This window comes from Pleuronectes platessa, chromosome 23 (genome assembly GCF_947347685.1).
Source record: "Pleuronectes platessa chromosome 23, fPlePla1.1, whole genome shotgun sequence".
Classification (NCBI taxonomy): domain Eukaryota; kingdom Metazoa; phylum Chordata; class Actinopteri; order Pleuronectiformes; family Pleuronectidae; genus Pleuronectes; species Pleuronectes platessa.
The window spans coordinates 11,531,663-11,548,598 of NC_070648.1; the positions used below are offsets into that span (position 1 = coordinate 11,531,663).

General features: G+C 41.3%; 2 protein-coding genes across 3 annotated transcripts; both read left to right on the top strand.

Moving 5' to 3' along the window:
* The first annotated feature begins 1,978 nt into the window (after positions 1–1,978).
* Positions 1,979–3,367, top strand: LOC128430629 (uncharacterized). Its single transcript, XM_053416735.1, has 5 exons — positions 1,979–2,036; positions 2,145–2,831; positions 2,919–3,044; positions 3,124–3,158; positions 3,248–3,367. Exons 1-5 carry the CDS (start codon positions 1,979–1,981, stop codon positions 3,365–3,367), a joined length of 1,026 nt encoding a protein of 341 aa, XP_053272710.1.
* Positions 3,368–7,054: 3,687 nt separating this feature from the next.
* LOC128429851 (uncharacterized) lies at positions 7,055–16,828 on the top strand. Of its 2 annotated transcripts, none has more exons than XM_053415693.1 (5): positions 7,055–7,122; positions 14,678–15,034; positions 15,527–15,640; positions 15,721–15,755; positions 15,876–16,828. In XM_053415693.1, the coding sequence occupies exons 1-5, from the start codon at positions 7,071–7,073 to the stop codon at positions 16,056–16,058; spliced, it is 741 nt and encodes a 246-aa protein (XP_053271668.1). In that variant the 5' UTR covers positions 7,055–7,070; the 3' UTR covers positions 16,059–16,828. The 2 variants fall into 2 exon arrangements, with proteins under 2 accessions (XP_053271668.1, XP_053271666.1); XM_053415691.1 differs by lacking the exon at positions 7,055–7,122 and adding an exon at positions 14,397–14,483.
* Positions 16,829–16,936: the final 108 nt, after the last annotated feature.

Sequence of the window (16,936 nt, forward strand, 5' to 3'; positions counted from 1 at the left end):
TTGAATTTCTACGACACACTTGAAATGTTTTAGCTATAAACTAAATTGGATGAATGTTCTTTAATGAAATACATTAATGCTGGTTTCAATATCACATGTTACGTTTAGACACACGTCCTCCTAATAAGGCAAATTACTCTTTTATTTTTAATTAGCAGGGTCATCAAGTTGCAAACAACCCACTGTCAGGTTTGGTTAGGCAAGTGGCCCCAGGATGCAGAGTTTAAACTAAAGGTGTCCTTTTGATGGCCAACAAACAAAAGAGAATCTCTAAAAGTCAAAAGAAAAAAAAGCTAACACAGAGGAAAACACTGGAAGTTTACGAGAAGAACAGACCAAGCAAGCACAGGAGATGAAGCATATAGACAGGACAGGAGATTACGGCAGGCAGTAAGACAGATACTAGGACAGGGCATAACGACAAGCAAAAGGGATCACGACAAACATAAAACAATAAACCGCCGCAGGAAGCACAGAGACCTATATACACACAGGGAAGGCAGCGGCAATTGAACACAGGTGGAACACATGAGGACTGGTGCAGTAAAATCACAGAGACAGGAAGTGAAGAAAGAAAACACTCTAGGAGCAGGGCCTACAAAATAAAACAGAAAACAGAACACAGGGAGTGGAAAAAACAGGGACACAGAAGCAACAACACATACAAACATAAACACAAGGATATACATGAAACACAAGGAGGTACTAATGAACTGAAAACACTCTTCAAAAAGAGGCGGAAACTAAACACTCAAAAGATAAAACCATGACATCCACATTATGCTGCTTTAATGGAGCACAGCTCCAGCAGAGCAAGAAGACAAACAGACGGTGACGGGAGTGAATGCGTGTACACCAGTGTTAAAGCAGTAGAGCTGAACATCTTACACTTCCATACATGATGAATGTAAAGCTTCTCTATGCAAAAAAAAATAAAAATAAAAATTAAATCATTGATTTTAAATCAATGATTTGATGTTGTCAGTTGCCATATTTTCCACTCCCACTAAATATAGAATATACTTCTTGAACTTAAGCCCAATTTCCTCCCTGACATGTGAGGATCTGTATTTAGCCTCCGTGTGGTCAAAAGACCTTCTGCTCTCTTTGTCTGAGCACTTTCAATCAGGAAGTCTCTGCAGTGTCTTCACTACAACCCAGTAGACCACTTTAAGTGAAAAGCAATGAAATTAACAGAAGAGCAGAACAGAAGAGTAACATCAAGCAGTGTTGATGTTACTCTTATGTTAGAATTGTTACCTCCACTAAGGAGGTTATGTTTTCACCCCTGTCTTGGTTGGTTGGTTGCTTGAGAGAAGGACAGGACATGGGCCAAGAAACAACCCATCAAATTGAGATGCAGATCTGGACAAAAGGGGCTGATCCAGGATTCTTTCATCACTTCTCTTCATTGCCTAAATTGTAGAGTAGTAGAACATTTTAGAATTTATTCTATTATTTTATTGATGACTTCTGACTTTTTGATACCATGTGGTCCCTGTTGTAACCTCAGGTCCACGGCAAAGGCCCTAATAACCACTCCACATTCCCGGCTTCAGTACCAAAGGGGACCAGGTCTTTTCTGTTAGAGCCCCCCCTCTTTGTCAGACAGATCTCCATCGGAAGATTTTTCAAAACTCCTTATCCTCTTTAAAGATACATTTTATAGATGTGCTGTCTTAGTCCTTCGGGTCTGACTTCAACTCTTACTTTTATTAATATATTTTAATCTCTTTCCGATCTTACCTACTGTTTGTTATTTATTCATGCTAGACTATGTATTTTTTTCACAACTTTTTCTAATCTTTAACATTTTTATCCAGTGATACTGTGACTCTTTTCAAAGAAAAAAGATTAATATCAAAGGTGGCAGTGATCATGTGATCAGTGTTGCCCTGCTGGCCAATCAACACAAGTCTTTACTCTGAAGAGAGGAGAAAGTGTCGGGCTGTTTGTCATTCAACACAACGATTTCAACATGAATACATCTCCGAAGTTCGTTCTCTACCTGACATGTTTCTTCTTGGGGAAAATGGGTGAGTTGTGTGTTTTTTAAATATTCAGTCAGTCCTGATGCTGATCACGATTTAATTTCTGTCACATAACATTAACAGTTATTTAGCTTTTCTCCTTTTTCTCCTCAGTTCAGATGCATCAATTTATCTTGTCTCAAGTCAGTGGATTTATATCAGCTGATGTTGGAGACAACTTGACTTTGCAATGTTTCTATGAGAGGGATGAAAAGAAAATGTATTGGTACAAACAAACACCAGGACAAAAACCTCGAATTATCTCAGTGACGTACAAATCCACTAAAAGTAGTCCGTTATTGAATGAATTCAAGGACAATCACCGCTTCACTATGGAAATTATGGATAATGCGAGTCACCTAAATATCTCAGATCTGCAGCTTTCCGACTCAGCTACTTACTACTGTATAAAGAGTAATTTCTACGTGTTTGAGTTTACGGAGGGCGTCACTGTCAGTGTGAAAGGTTCAGGGTCTAACATCCAGGCTGTGGTGCATCAGTCTGAGAGCATCCAGCCAGGAGGCTCTGTGACTCTCAGCTGTACAGTTCACACTGGGACCTGTGATGGAGAACACAGTGTTTACTGGGTCAAGAACTCTGAAGAACCTCAGCCTGGACTCATTTACACCCATGGAGACAGGAACCATCAGTGCGAGAGGAAACCTGACACACAGACACACACCTGTGTCTACAACTTGTCAATGGAGAGACTGAACCGTTCTCATGCTGGGACCTACTACTGTGCTGTCGCTGCATGTGGACACATTGTGTTTGGAGACGGGACCAAAGTGGACTTTGAAGGTAACTAGAACTTCAGCCAAGATTGTCACAATTGTTAAATAGTGGTGGAAAGCTCAGTAATGTCTCCTGATGTCTGGGTCTCTGCAGAGGTGGTGGACTATCTTCCCTTGGTGTATTTCCTGAGCGGAGCTTTGGCGTTCACCACAATCCTGGTTGTTTCTCTGGCTTACACAGCACAAAGAGCGTTCAAGACAAACTGCTGCCAGGGCTCAGGTGGGGTGATCCTCATTATCTGTTCCTCATGATCCCAGTGATCATTATATGACATTAAAAAGTCTTTCTGTCTTTTCAGATCCCCATGCTGCATCCTCCAAAATTAATGCAAAGGTAAAGATGAGCTGTTGTGTTACTCTTCAAACACTTGTGCACATTTTCTATCATGGCCAACAACATGACTGACTGTTTCTCATGCACAGGATGAGCAGAATGAAGATGACCCCTGCTACATTGCTCACAGGGAGATACAGATGAACAGATCCAGAGGACAGAGGGATGATACCTGGAGTGAATGTGTGTACTTGAGTGTGAGGCAGTAGAGCTGGACAGCTTCTGTATATGTCTCTGTGTTTAATCACCACATTATGTCTTTACTGACATCAGAACAGTCCTGTAAATTAGATCTTTACCTCCGTGTGAAACATGTAAAGCTTCAGCTTGGTATCATCTAAATAAAACAAGTTTAATTTTATTTGTGTGTGCACGACTCAATTTCTACTGTGTCTCTGCATTCAAAGTAGTGCAGGTAACAGTGGACGACGTGCATCCTGCTGAAGCGTGAGCTTTCTCATGAAGCCGAGCTTTCATTATTCACAGACCACAGCTATCTGTTGGAAACATGGTGACCACATGTCACATACAAGCAGTTTTTTGTAATTTACTTGTGGCCAGAAGTGTTAACACAACCTAGTGTACCAACCAAAAATGTTAACTACTAAAGGGGCAGGGTCATTTGATGCTATCTTCAACTTTCTGAAGTGAGGACGTTGGGGGCCTCAGGGATCTCAGAGATGCATATCTCAAAACCTCAATATAGGTGTGCAGTGCTTAAAGCTACCACGAAAAAAATGTATCAGATCCTGCTCAAAAGTCCCCTCTGATCTATATCTTCCTCTAACCGAATACATAAACAGATGGTGCAGCCTTTAAACTGGCCACTTCTCAGTGTTTGGCTTTTGCTCTGACTCTCTGTGGTGGATAAGGTGAGAGCACTGTGACTGTTCGCATGCTGTGTGCAACGAAGGGAAACACAAAAGCCCTAACAGATCAAACTGAAAGATTTTGCTGTGAAATGTAATAATCAGAGGTGGGAAGTACAAATACTTTGTGATTGGAGTTAAGATTTTTTAGGTGTTTGTACATTAATTGACTATTTATTTAGACGTTTGCTTTAATTCACTATATGAAAATATATGAATTTTGTTCTCCTTACAAATTTTCAGGTTTACTTTCATTTTGATGTATTTGAGGGACACCACCTGTAGTTTTTTTGTTATTTTCTTCTAATCAATTCCTGTTTGGTAATGTGTCTTTGTTTTGTTTTTTTTGTACAGCGTTTGTTTAGGTTGCTGTAATGCTTTATACTGAGCTGAATTACAGAGCTTTTATTTTGAAAAGTTGTCTGAAGCTTGTAAAATAGCCAAGATGTACAGTCTGAAAAAAAAAAAAAAAGTAAATACTTCAATCACACAGGTGAACAGTAATATATCAAATTCATACTAAAAATCACACTGGTGCAAAAAACACAATCTGCATCATCACGGATGCACAACAGCTTCATTGCATCACAAGCGAACAGCTCACTCCAAACACGCATGTTTAGAACAGGCACTGCACTAGTGTACGATATGTGCACATGAAAGGCCAAAGAGAATTCTACGTAGGTGGATAATTCAACTTTCTGTCACAAGGTGTAAGAGGCAACAAGAGAAAAGTTCTCAGACCCTCTCGTTTGTTTGTGTCTCTGCGGTTTGAAACAGGATGTCCCCAGAACAGTAGCTTGAGGTTGGTTTGTTCACTGCACCGTGAGGGAGGGTTAACAATCTGTAATTCATTTAAAGGCAAATTCCACCAACTTTACAAAGCTGATCAAACGTCAGCTTTTCTGCGTCATGTATATGCAGAATGTCTTATCCACCCTGATGATGTCACCTGGGTTCTCATGTTTGGTTTCTCAAGTGGGGTTTGAAGAAGTGAGCAGTTCACATTGGTGGCTGTGAAGCAGTGTGGCGTCACTCGTTGTTTTTTATTGCTTTTTTAAATTTATTTATTTGTCTTTGCAATATATACATGTGCATGCCTGTATTTTTATATTTCATGTTAAAAAGCAATAAAAAGCTTAAACAAGTGTGTGAAATGGCCAAAAAAAAGATGAATCTAACATTTCACATTTTGTCTTTGTGATATTTCTTAACTGCGACTGTGAAATGGATACCCCTCACCTCACCCTCCCCTTTCCAAACATGAAAGAGAAACTGTGGTAGCTTCAGTTGTTAAAAAAACTCTAACAGTGTTTAGTTTGTCCAGTCTGGGCTACTGTAAAAACATGGCGGCCTCCGCAGAGAGGACCCACTCCTGATGGTATTCAAAGTATTTTAATATTAAGGACCAATTCTAGGATAAAGAAAAGAACAATTAGTACAATTTAGATGAAACACACAAGTGAAAACATCAGTAGGATTCTTTTATATTCACTTTCTGCCAATAGATCCCTTTCCCCCAAATCTTACACACTGAACCTTTAAGTTAAAATAACTTGTTGAAGTCGGAGCTTTAAGGACGAACTGAGCCGTTTGTGAAGTAAACCAAGAGACACACTGTGAGACAGAGCAAGAGAATCCCAGTTCTAATGATGGAGAGCCAAACCAAGGTTCTCATCTGTGCCGTTTGGTCGTCTGGGATCAGCAGCTTGCTTCCTTTGCCGAACACTATCTCGCCAAAGGAGACCACAGCGCAGTAGTAGGTCCCGGCGTCAGAGGCCCTGAGGTTGGTCCTCTGCAGGTGGTATGAACAGCTGTGTGAGGGAGACCCCGGTACAGAGATGTGTTCACACTGATCACCGTGTGTTTGAAGGATGCCGTTTTCTTGGAAAATGAACATTTTGTGACAAAAGAGCAGACAACAGTGTAAAAATGAGGTTGCAGCTGATTGGCTGTTAAGTGGGTCAGTCTGTGTGACACTTTAATCATCCGTCAGGACCTCGGCAGGAAGTGAATCATTCCACTCCACCAAGCTGTGATTTACTTTAATCTGCTCCAATTTAATAAATGTGAAATATCTCCAGATAAGGACTGGACAAAGGCCAAAGGTCATGTACAGAATGGTATGTGTAGTGTTAATATATAAATAGTTAATGATGTCATATGATAAGTGACATCATCATGAAGGCTTAGATGACACTATGAAGCCAGAAAATTACATCATATTTTGTGGTGTAACGTTTTAACTTTTGCATCAGAAACAGTTGGGTTACATATATATATATTCTGAATATATTTTTTTCATGTTGTTTTTCTCACAATATAACAAATGTGGTGAAGCCGGCGAACTAGTTCTGGCAGGCAACTCGAGCTGCGCTGCGCCAATCATGTTACATACATCATGTGACATACCTCAGTCTCCACAACCATCTGTAATACACACCCACTTTATCAGGAGATCTATTTAACCAGAGAGACATTTCCCATCAACCCCTCTTGCATGCACGACTGCTGCAGTATTGCCATCAGTTGCTTCAGCCCCTAAACCACCCCAGCATCCACCTGCAGGCTCCAACGGGGGGGTTACAAGAATTTGCTCATCACTCCCATCATTCCTGTGTAATCATATGGGGAGTGATTAAGTTTGAGCCTAGACGCCAAACACTAAATCTGTTGTAATAAATATATTACATTTTCGAACGTGAGTTGTCTGACTGAACTCTATTTTCATAAAGTTAAGTCTTTTTCTCTCCTAAAATCTCACTTTGACTCTCGACCATTTAAATGCAAGTTACTCTTAAACTGACATCACCATGAAAACTGTTTGGCAAATGGAAACCTTCTTGAAAAACAGTGCAGGCATGAGGAAATAAAGTGTCACTTTTAGAAAGTGGTTAATATATAATAAGATCCTCTGTGACATGCATCAAATACATGATGACACTACTATGTATTGTCAGCCTGTTCCCTGCCTCTTTACACTGAGACCACTTGTCTTTGAAACACAGTTCAGTGATGAACATTACAGCAGTGCTGTCGCACCATGCGCACGACAATGAACTTCACCCTGCTGTCAGCAATACTCTGTATCCTCAGTAAGTTCATCTATTTTTTCTCAATATATCAACAGCCAACTTTTATGATTTTTAATGGTTTAGATCTATTTTGTTGACTTAGTTTAATTGTCCTTCATCCACTTTGTTATTAGGCCTCTATTACTCTTTTGCAGTATCTGTAAGACCTAGTGTTTAGACAAACAGCAGGTGGCCTAAGACAGATAGAGAGACACTCCACAAATTGAGTAATGCCATGTAGCCATCTTGACTTTGAAGGTGTATAATACTCCTTTCTTCCCCGATGCATCAGGTAAAGAGACAATTAATACTTCTGACATCATCCATCTCCAGAAAAAACTTCAACCTGCAAGATTTCCCTTGCAACAACCTCTCTCCACCCAAACGGATAAATGTCTAAATCTTGTTTGTTTCAGGTTGGATTTGTCTCACGTTGTGAATTTCACGTTGTGGAGGTCCAGACCGGTGAAGAGGTCACGCTGCTGTGTACCAACTATGCCAATTCCCCCTCTTACATATCATGGTTCAGACTGGAAAACGGATCCAACACCAGCCACATCTCCTCCATGCTCTCCCATAACACAGTTGCATCGTACTTCGATGGGTTTGAAGAAGAAAAGTTCAACATGACGTCCAACGTCAGTAACGTCTTTCTCCAAATCAAACAAGTTGATTTATCTGACTCTGGACTCTATATATGTGGCTATAAGGTGGGCACAGACTCCAGCAAATTCCCAGGAGTTTACAGTGCTACGTATTTAAAGGTTAAAGGTAAGATCGCTGCAGAGTTTTGTCTGTGTTTTGTTTTAGGGATGGTATAGATTTTATGCCGTCTTGAAATAAGAGCTGGTCTGAACTAACTAAACTAAAACTAAAAAGAAGTCAAAGCGTCTTGATCGCCACCTGGTGGCTGGCTGCCATATAGGTTGTAAACTCAAGTTAAAATACACATCAAATAATATTTTACTTTTTGTTTTATACAACTTTATTAGTTGATAAGAAAATGATTACATCATTAGTTCTAAAGAAATGTGATCTCTGCTGAAGACTTTGTGATGGTGATAGCATTTGTCTGCACCATAGCTTTTGGAGACGGGACCAAGCTGGAGTTTGATTGTGAGTCTAACGTGATGAATAGTGATCATTACTCCTTTGGTTAAAAGTGTGTGACGTCTCCTGTCCTCTGGCTCTCTGCAGATGAGGTGGACTGGCTGGTGGTTTTCTTGAGTGCGACCTCAGCAATCACCACCCTGCTGAGTGTTCTACTGGCTTTCTCAATATGCATGATGAGGGTTACAGGTAAATGCTACTATCTGTTCCTCATGATCCCAGTGATCATTATATGACATTAAAAAGTAATTCTGTCTTTTCAGATCCCCATGCTGCATCCTCCAAAATAAATGCAAAGGTAAAGATGAGCTGTTTTGTTACTGTTCAAACACTTGTGCACATGTTCTGTAATGGCCAACAACATGACTGACTGTTTCTCATGTACAGGACGAGCAGGATGAAGACGACCCCTGCTACATTGCTCACAGGGAGATACAGATGAACAGATCCAGAGGACAGAGGGATGATACCTGGAGTCAATGTGTGTACTTGAGTGTGAGGCAGTAGAGCTGGACACCTTCTGTATTTGTCTCTGTGTTTAATCACCACATGATGTCTTTACTGACATCAGAACAGTCCTGTAAATTAGATGTTTACCTCTGTGTGAAACATGTGAAGCTTCAGCTTATTATCATCTAAATAAAACAAGTTAAAAAAAAATTGTGTGTGCATGACTCATTTCTACTGTGTCTGTGCATTCAAAGTAGTGCAGGTAACAGTGGACGACGTGCATCCTGCTGAAGCGTGAGCTTTCTCATGAAGCCAAGCTTTCATTATTCACAGACCACAGCTATCTGTTGGAAACATGGTGACCACATGTCACATACAAGCAGTTTTTTGTAATTTACTTGTGGCCAGAACCGTTAACACAACCTATTGTACAAGCCTAAATTGTTATCTACTAAAGGGGCGGAGTCATTTGATGCTATCTCTGAGAAGCATATCTCAAAACGTCAATATAGGTGTGCAGTGCTTAAAGCTACCACGAAAACTAAACAAAAACAGATCATGGTCAAAAGTCCCCTCTGATCTATATCTTCCTCTAACCGAAGGATAAGATTGGCCACTTCTCAGTGTTTGTCTTTTGCTCTGACTGTCTGTGGTGGACAAGGTGAGAGGACTGTGACTGTGAGCAGGTTTCCGCTGGTGGAAAATGAAGTACTGTCTCTCTAACACAGGAAGACTGAAGTGCTAAGCAAAATATCTTTACAACAAATGATGTGTGCAACGCAGGGAAAGACAAAGCCCTAACAGAGCAAACTGAAAGTGTTTGCAATGAAATGTAATAATCCGAAGTGGGAAGTATGGACAACAACACAGAAAAGAGGATTCCTTTGTTGTGTAGCTATCAGTGAATATCAAGCAAATAATACGTAACACGGCGTAAAAAGATGAAACAGACAAGAGAGGGAGATCAACCAGTCTGGATTTGTTCTATAAGTTTGCAAATAACCCAATTTATGTTACTGCTAATAATGTTTTTTTATACGACTGATTACTATTATATAGTATGACCCGCGACAGTACCTGTCTATTTTGTAGGTTTAATTCGGTTGTTGTAAGGCTATATACTGAACTGAATTAAAAAGCTTTTATTTTGAAAAGTTGACTGAAGCTGGTGTAATAGTCGACATGTACAGTCTGACAAAATAACCAGTAAAGTAAATAATTCAAACTTATGAATCAATCCCACAGGCGACAGTAATACAGCAAATTCCCATTATTACTATTCACACTGACTGTAAAATTGGAGACACAATCCGCTTTATCATGGATGCACAACAGCTTCATTGCTTCACAAGCGAACAGCTCACTCTAAACACGCATGTTTAGAGCAGGCATTGCACTAGTGTACGATATGTGCACATGAAAGGCCAAAGAGAATTATACGTAGGTGGATAATTCAACTTTCTGTCACAAGGTGTATGAGGCAACAGGAGAAAAGTTCTCAGACCCTCTCGTTTGTTTGTGTCTCTGCGGTTTGAAACAGGATGTCCCCAGATCAGTAGCTTTAGGTTGATTTGTTCACTGCACCGTGAGGGAGGGTTAACAATCTGTAATCCATTTAAAGTCAAATTCCAACAACTTTACAAGTCTAATCAAATGTCGTTTTTTCTGGGTCATGTATATGCAGAATGTTTTCTCCACCCTGATGATGTCACCTGGGTTCTCATGTTTGGTTTCTCCAGTGGGGTTTGAAGAAGTGATCAGCTGACATTGGTCACTGTGAAGCAGCGTGGCGTCACGTGGCTGAAACAGAGAACAGGGACGACCACCGGAGGAGCCTCATGCGCGATGAAGCTTGAAGCTTCTACTTGTGATGTGACTTCATGTGGGGAAGAAATATGTTTATAAAGTCTGAATTAAACCGTTTGTTTTCTCTTCTCAAGGAGATGTTGCCTTCACTTAAAAAAATGTCTTAAACTTCTGTGTTTTTTTTTCTTGTTAACCACTTTGCCATATTGTATTCAATCTGAAAATGTTACAATTAAACAGCAATTGCACACACTTATTGAAGAGCCATGAATTATTGTGATATTTGTTAACTGTGATGGAATCTTTAAAGGTTCAGTGTGTAGAATTTAGTGACATCTACTGGTGAAGTCGCATGTTGCAGATAGATACCCCTAACCTCACCCTCCCCTTCCTAACATGAAAGAGAACCTGTGGTAGCTTCAGTTGTTCTAAAAACTCACAAAGTGTTTAGTTTGTCCAGTCTGGGCTACAGTAAAAACATGGTGGCCTCCGTAGAGAGGACCCACTCCTGATAGTATTCAAAGTATTTGAATATATAAAGGACCCATTCTAGGATAAAGAAAAGAACAATTTGTACAATTTAGATGAAACAAACAAATGAAAACATATTATTATTAGAGCTGTGAAAAATAACGCGTTAACGCGTTATGATTAAATTACAGGATTAATTCGTTTTTTTTTTTTTAACGCATTTAACGCATGCGCAGAAGGACCTTCCAATTCCGCCGCCTCTGCACTAGTCGCCGCTCTAATGCAGTCAGACGGCAGCTGCCATTCAAACAAACAAACAACATGGATAATTCTGATGAACCTGAGGACCTTCTGGACGGGAAGATCGTGTTCCAAAAAAACAAAGATCGAACATTCAGTAAAACCAAGGTGATATGCACACTCTGCGAGAAGACGTTATCGTTTCACCGTAGCAATACCCGCCTAACCACCGCAACGCGAAGCATGTGTTGGTCGGCGAGGGGCGTTCAAGTGGAATGCGCCAAACCAGACTCACTCGCCGGACACATTGTGCAAAAAAAGCGGTCAGCTTTACTGTCAGAGAATTTGAACAAGTTAGTTTGCTTCACCAACTGGCCAAAGACCGAGTAGCTAAGAGGGCCTTTAGAGGCATTAGATTGTATCATGGTGTGGTTAATGGTTGTGTGACAAAAAATATAAAAAATGTCAACCATCCTATGGCTAAGAAGCTCAAATAATTTCTGTTTAATTTAAAAAAAAAAAAGTTTTATTCAACCACACAATGGCTAAGGAGCCCGAATTCTGTTTAGGATGAAGATTATATTAATGTTCCATATGGAAAAGCAATGATAACTGCTGAAGAACTGCTGAGTTGCAGCACAAAAGAAAAGTTAAATGTCATAAATCTTGTTTTCACAAAAATATTCCGAAAAAATCGGTAATGTGATTAATCATGATTAATCCATAGAAACCTGTGATTAATTTGATTAAAAATTGTAATCATTTCACAGCCCTAATTATTATATTATTATCTATTTTATATTCACTTTCTGCCAATAGATCCCTTTCCCCCAAATCTTAAACTCTGAACATACAAGTTGGTTCTCATCTGTGCCGTTTGGTCGTCTGGGACCAGCAACTCGCTTCATTGCTTGCTTTTTTTTCATTACGGACTATTCGACGGATTCTCGTGAAATAAAGACATTTTTCTCATAATATAAGAACTTTATTTTCATAAAGTTAAAGGGGAAACATTATGCCCATTTTACCACAGTTGATATGGTTTCTTGTGGTCTTAATGAAATGTCTGTAACATTTTTTGGTCAAAATACCTCAAGGATCATTTAAAACAGCACCCTTTTTACCCTGTCTAAAACAGCCCTCCTCAGATTGACCTGTTTTGAGTGCCCAGCCCCCCCCCCCCCCCCCCCCCCTCTCACCGCCCCGCCCCAGACACACACACACACAGGCACACACATCCAGTTTCACGTCTTAAATTGCCTTAGCATAAGTAAGGTTGTTAAAATCATTTAAGTCACTGTCCTACACATATATTTCTGTATCTGTTTGTTGTGTTTCTTCATTGAAGCTACAATTTTCAAACTACTAAACCTTCTGATAAAGATGAACATTATTTAAATACATGCATTAGATATGTGTGTATACAGTATATAATTATAGTGATAATTAAGTTAAGTTATACCTGCTGTTTCAACCGGGGCGACACACACAGAAGCAACGACTCGGGTTAGCCTCCGAGTGCATTGTTTTCTAGTTATAGCCGTGCTTCTACCGGGGCGACACACCCAAGCTACGACTCCGAGAGCATTGTTCCTCCACTCCGGACCCAAAATGAGATCTCTCCCCCCTGCTCCCAGTTCGATGCTTCTCGTCCGTGGTTCCACATGCAATACTGCTGTAAAAACGTGCACAAGCAGCCATTCCAGAAAGTGCTTTAACTTTAAACACAAACTAACACCAAGCTAGCGTTAGCTCACTGCTGCTAACCGTAGATGGACACACACAGGCTGGAGATTTGTCACAGATCGATAATGATCAAGGATGAAAATGAGACATACCCTGCAGACGTGGGGAACCCTGAGCCGGTGAGACGTGTCCGGCTGTCAGGTGTGTGAAGTCAGCGGGAGCATCGCCAGCCTCGCAGTGAGCCGCCCGGGGACAGCCGGGGTCCAACCCGCCACCGAGCAGCCGTCTGCCCGCTGCCGCTGCTGCCGGCCGGCAAGCCGGGCACTGATTGCTATGAGGCTAACGCCACCTAGCTTACATGTCACCGTCAATTACCGAAACAAAACAACAGCTTTTCTAGTTGAAGACACTCACTGCGACACAAGACACTCACTGTCAACGCTCCAATGTCCGTGGGGAGATCAGTCAGGCGGCTGCTGCTAACCGTAAACAAACACCGACAGGTCCACCAGAAGCGAGCCGCTGACATAGAGCCACAGCCCGACATCACCCAGCGAGCCCGAGCTGAGGAGGGGGCTTTGGCTTGTGATTTACCCCGACCGCAGGCTCTGCTTCTCGGCCAGATCTCCGCTGCTTCCCGGGTGGGCTGCCACATGCAATACTGCTGTAAAAACGTGCACAAGCAGCCATTCCAGAAAGTGCTGCAACTTTAAAAACACACTAATAGCAAGCTAGCGTCAGCTCCCTGCTTCTAACCGTAAACAAACACTGACACTTCCCCCAGAAGTGAGCCGCTGACATGACATGGAGCCAGCAACCCGCGGACATCACCAAGCGAGCCCGAGCTGAGGAGGGGGCTGTGGCTCTAACTTACCCCGACCGCAGGCTCTGTTTCCTCCGCCTCTCACCCTGCTCACCGGCTGGTTAGCGTCCCCCATCGGCTAACTCCCCAGCTAACACCCGCCGCCTCGAGTTGAGGAGGGTGCTCTGGCTCATAATTTACCCTGGTCTCCTCCTCCACCAGATCTCCGCCTCCAGGGGGGGGGGGGGGGGGCTATGCCATGTAGACAGACTGTGACGTCAATTCTGGTCATATTCCCATTCAACGCACTCTATCGTATAGTTTCTGACATAGAGGAACCACAACAAATCGCGGGAGTTGTTTTTTTCCAGAGTTTTTGGGACGGTAGACACGCCAGATACCCACATTAACGTGTAGAAGCACTACAAAAGTGGAATTTTCATAATATGTCTCTTTTAAGACTTTTTCTCTCCTAAAATCTCACCTTGACTCTCGACCATTTAAATGCAAGTTACTCTTAAACTGACACATCACCATGTAAACTGTTTGGCAAATGGATACCTCTTTAAAAACTGTGCAGGCATGTGGAAATAAAAGTTCACATTTAGAAAGTGGATAATATATAATAAGATCCTCTGTGACATGCATCAAATACATGATGACAGTACTGTGTTATTGTCAGCCTGTTCCCCGCCTCTTTACACTGAGACCACTTGTCTTTGAAACACAGTTCAGTCACGAACATTACAGCAGTGCTGTCGCACCATGTGCACGACAATGAACTTCACCCTCCTGTCAGCTATACTCTGTATCCTCAGTAAGTACATCTATTTTTTTCTCAATATATCAACAGCCAATTTTAATGATTTTTAATGGTTTATATCTATTTTTTTTTTTTAAAGTAAAGTAAATTGACTCATGCTATGTAGCCATCTTGACTTGATACATATATATCCCTTGCAACAACCTCTCCACCCAAACGGAGAAATATCTGAATTTTGTTTGTTTCAGGTTGGATCTCTGTCTCACGTTGTGAATTTCACGTTGTGGAGGTCCAGACCGGTGAAGAGGTCACGCTGCTGTGTACCAACTACACCAGTTCCCTCTCTGACATATCATGGTTCAGACTGAAAAACGGATCTAACACCAGCCCCATCTCCTCCATGCTCTCCCTTGAGAGAGGTGCATCGTACTTCGATGGGTTTGAAAAAGAAAAGTTCAACATGACGTCCAACGTCAGTAACGTCTTTCTCCAAATCAAACAAGTGGATTTATCTGACTCTGGACTCTATATATGTGGCTATAACATGGGCAGAGACTACAGAAAATCCCCAGCAGTTTACAGTGCAACATATTTAAAGGTTAAAGGTAAGATCGCTGCACAGTTTTGTCTGTGTTTTGTTATAGGGGAAATAGATTTTATGCCGGCTTGTTTGTTTTAGACAACGTTAGCAGGTAATAATACAATTATTACATGTTTATATTTAAAGAAATGTAATCTCTGCTGAAGCCTTTATGATGGTGATAGCATTTGTCTGCACCATAGACTTTATAAAAAGATGGACGACATGAGAGCACCACAAAAGTTAGGCCCAAGCGTCACTGTCGCTACCTGGTGGCTGGCTGCAACATAGTTCATAAACCCTGCCCCCTCATTGTTAGCAAATTGGACATGGACCAAAATAAGATAGACGGTTTCTGTCATTTGAGGTAGTTGTAATCACACTGATGTATGCTCAAGTGTTTTGTTATTTGTTATCTGATGCTTTAAAGACGAGGTGAAAAGTAGAAGTGGAGCCGCGTCGTCCATCTTTACACAAAGTCTTTGGTCTCAGCACTCAAAAATGTATCTTTGTTTAGAAAAGTCTGATGAACAAGCAAATCTTACCATGGTGATCCTCATGGGCTGTCTGATTATCGTCCTCATTATAATCATCATCGCTCTGGTTCTTAAAATCTGGAAACTTCATACAGGTATTTATGCGTTTTTATTCCAACTTTGACAATACAACACTCCCCTACTCCTGACCAGATGTATTGTTTCTGTCATTTAGCACATAAAGAGGCACAGGATCTACAAGACAGTAAGGTAATCAAACTTGAACCATAGATTAACATTGATCAAAGTCTTTTAATCAAGTAGTGGTTTCATGTAATGCCACACAGACAACTCAGGGTGATATAAGTCATTGAATACTTCTATTTACAGAATGTGGGCTCTGATGACCTGAACTACGCAGGACTGAGTTTCCTTCCAACAGCAGAGCGGAGCAGAAGGCCTGCTAGAGAGAGAGAGCCGGAGCCTAATGTTGTCTATGCCACCACCATGCACTCAAGAAACCAGCTCAGAGCTCAGAGAGGAACTGAGGCGTTGCCTTCAGTCTGCTTTTGAGCTTTGGTGCCATTTGTGGATGGGAGCAGTTGACATCACTGTGACAAGATGTGAAATGTAATTGTGATATCTGTGCCACAATTTTAAATCTTACTTAAACTCAAGTCTTTATTTTCTCGTTGTGCATGTGTATCTTGGTGCAAAAGAAAAAAGGCAAAAGGCTGGAAAAGATGTTGATGACTGTCCAGAGTTTTGTATTAGTCACGACCTCCGGCGATGTCTGGAGAATGGGGATCAGACTTCCTGCAGCGTTTGCCTTTCATACATGAACAAAACAGCAGGAGATTTTCCTATCATATTGTATATCAAGCAGTATTGTTGTAATCATAATCCATGATCAGCTGCCATCAAGAACACGATCCACCACCACTATCTAATATCAGTGTCCCCCTTCACGATCACGATCCATCACCACGATCAGATGCCACCATGATCCACATTTTCAGTTAAATTAAAGTGTATTTCCACCATCACCTAGGTGGAAGTCTGCAGTCTGGTGAAACATTACTCGTTTGACAGGGAGCGACAGAGCAGTCAAGGGTTAGGGTCAAAGGTTTGTCTGACTCTGACTAGTTCACTGCTACAGAGTCGTTTCAGAAGCATATCAGCTGCTGCGTCAATATTGCTGCCATTTGCTTCAGCCCCTCCATCACCCCAGCATCCACCTGTGGGCTCCTATGAGGGTTATGAGTGTTTGTTCATCACTTCCATCATATTTATGTAATCATATCTGGGGGAGTGATTAAGTTGGAGCCTATAGACACCAAACAATGACCTGTTCTATTGCTGCAATAAATATTTGAAAGCGTGATGTCTGACAGAACTTTATTTAATTCCTTGCGTGTCTAAGACATTGCACATCTTCCACAACTACAGGA

Bases quoted from the DNA above. Each gene is read 5' to 3' on its own strand.
- LOC128430629 (XM_053416735.1), top strand. From the start codon at position 1,979: ATGAATACATCTCCGAAGTTCGTTCTCTACCTGACATGTTTCTTCTTG. The intron at 2,832-2,918 runs GTAACTAGAACT...GGGTCTCTGCAG, and splicing joins GACCAAAGTGGACTTTGAAG to AGGTGGTGGACTATCTTCCC. The intron at 3,159-3,247 runs GTAAAGATGAGC...TCTCATGCACAG, and splicing joins CCTCCAAAATTAATGCAAAG to GATGAGCAGAATGAAGATGA.
- LOC128429851 (XM_053415693.1), top strand. From the start codon at position 7,071: ATGCGCACGACAATGAACTTCACCCTGCTGTCAGCAATACTCTGTATC. The intron at 15,641-15,720 runs GTATTTATGCGT...TCTGTCATTTAG, and splicing joins AATCTGGAAACTTCATACAG to CACATAAAGAGGCACAGGAT. The intron at 15,756-15,875 runs GTAATCAAACTT...TTCTATTTACAG, and splicing joins AGGATCTACAAGACAGTAAG to AATGTGGGCTCTGATGACCT.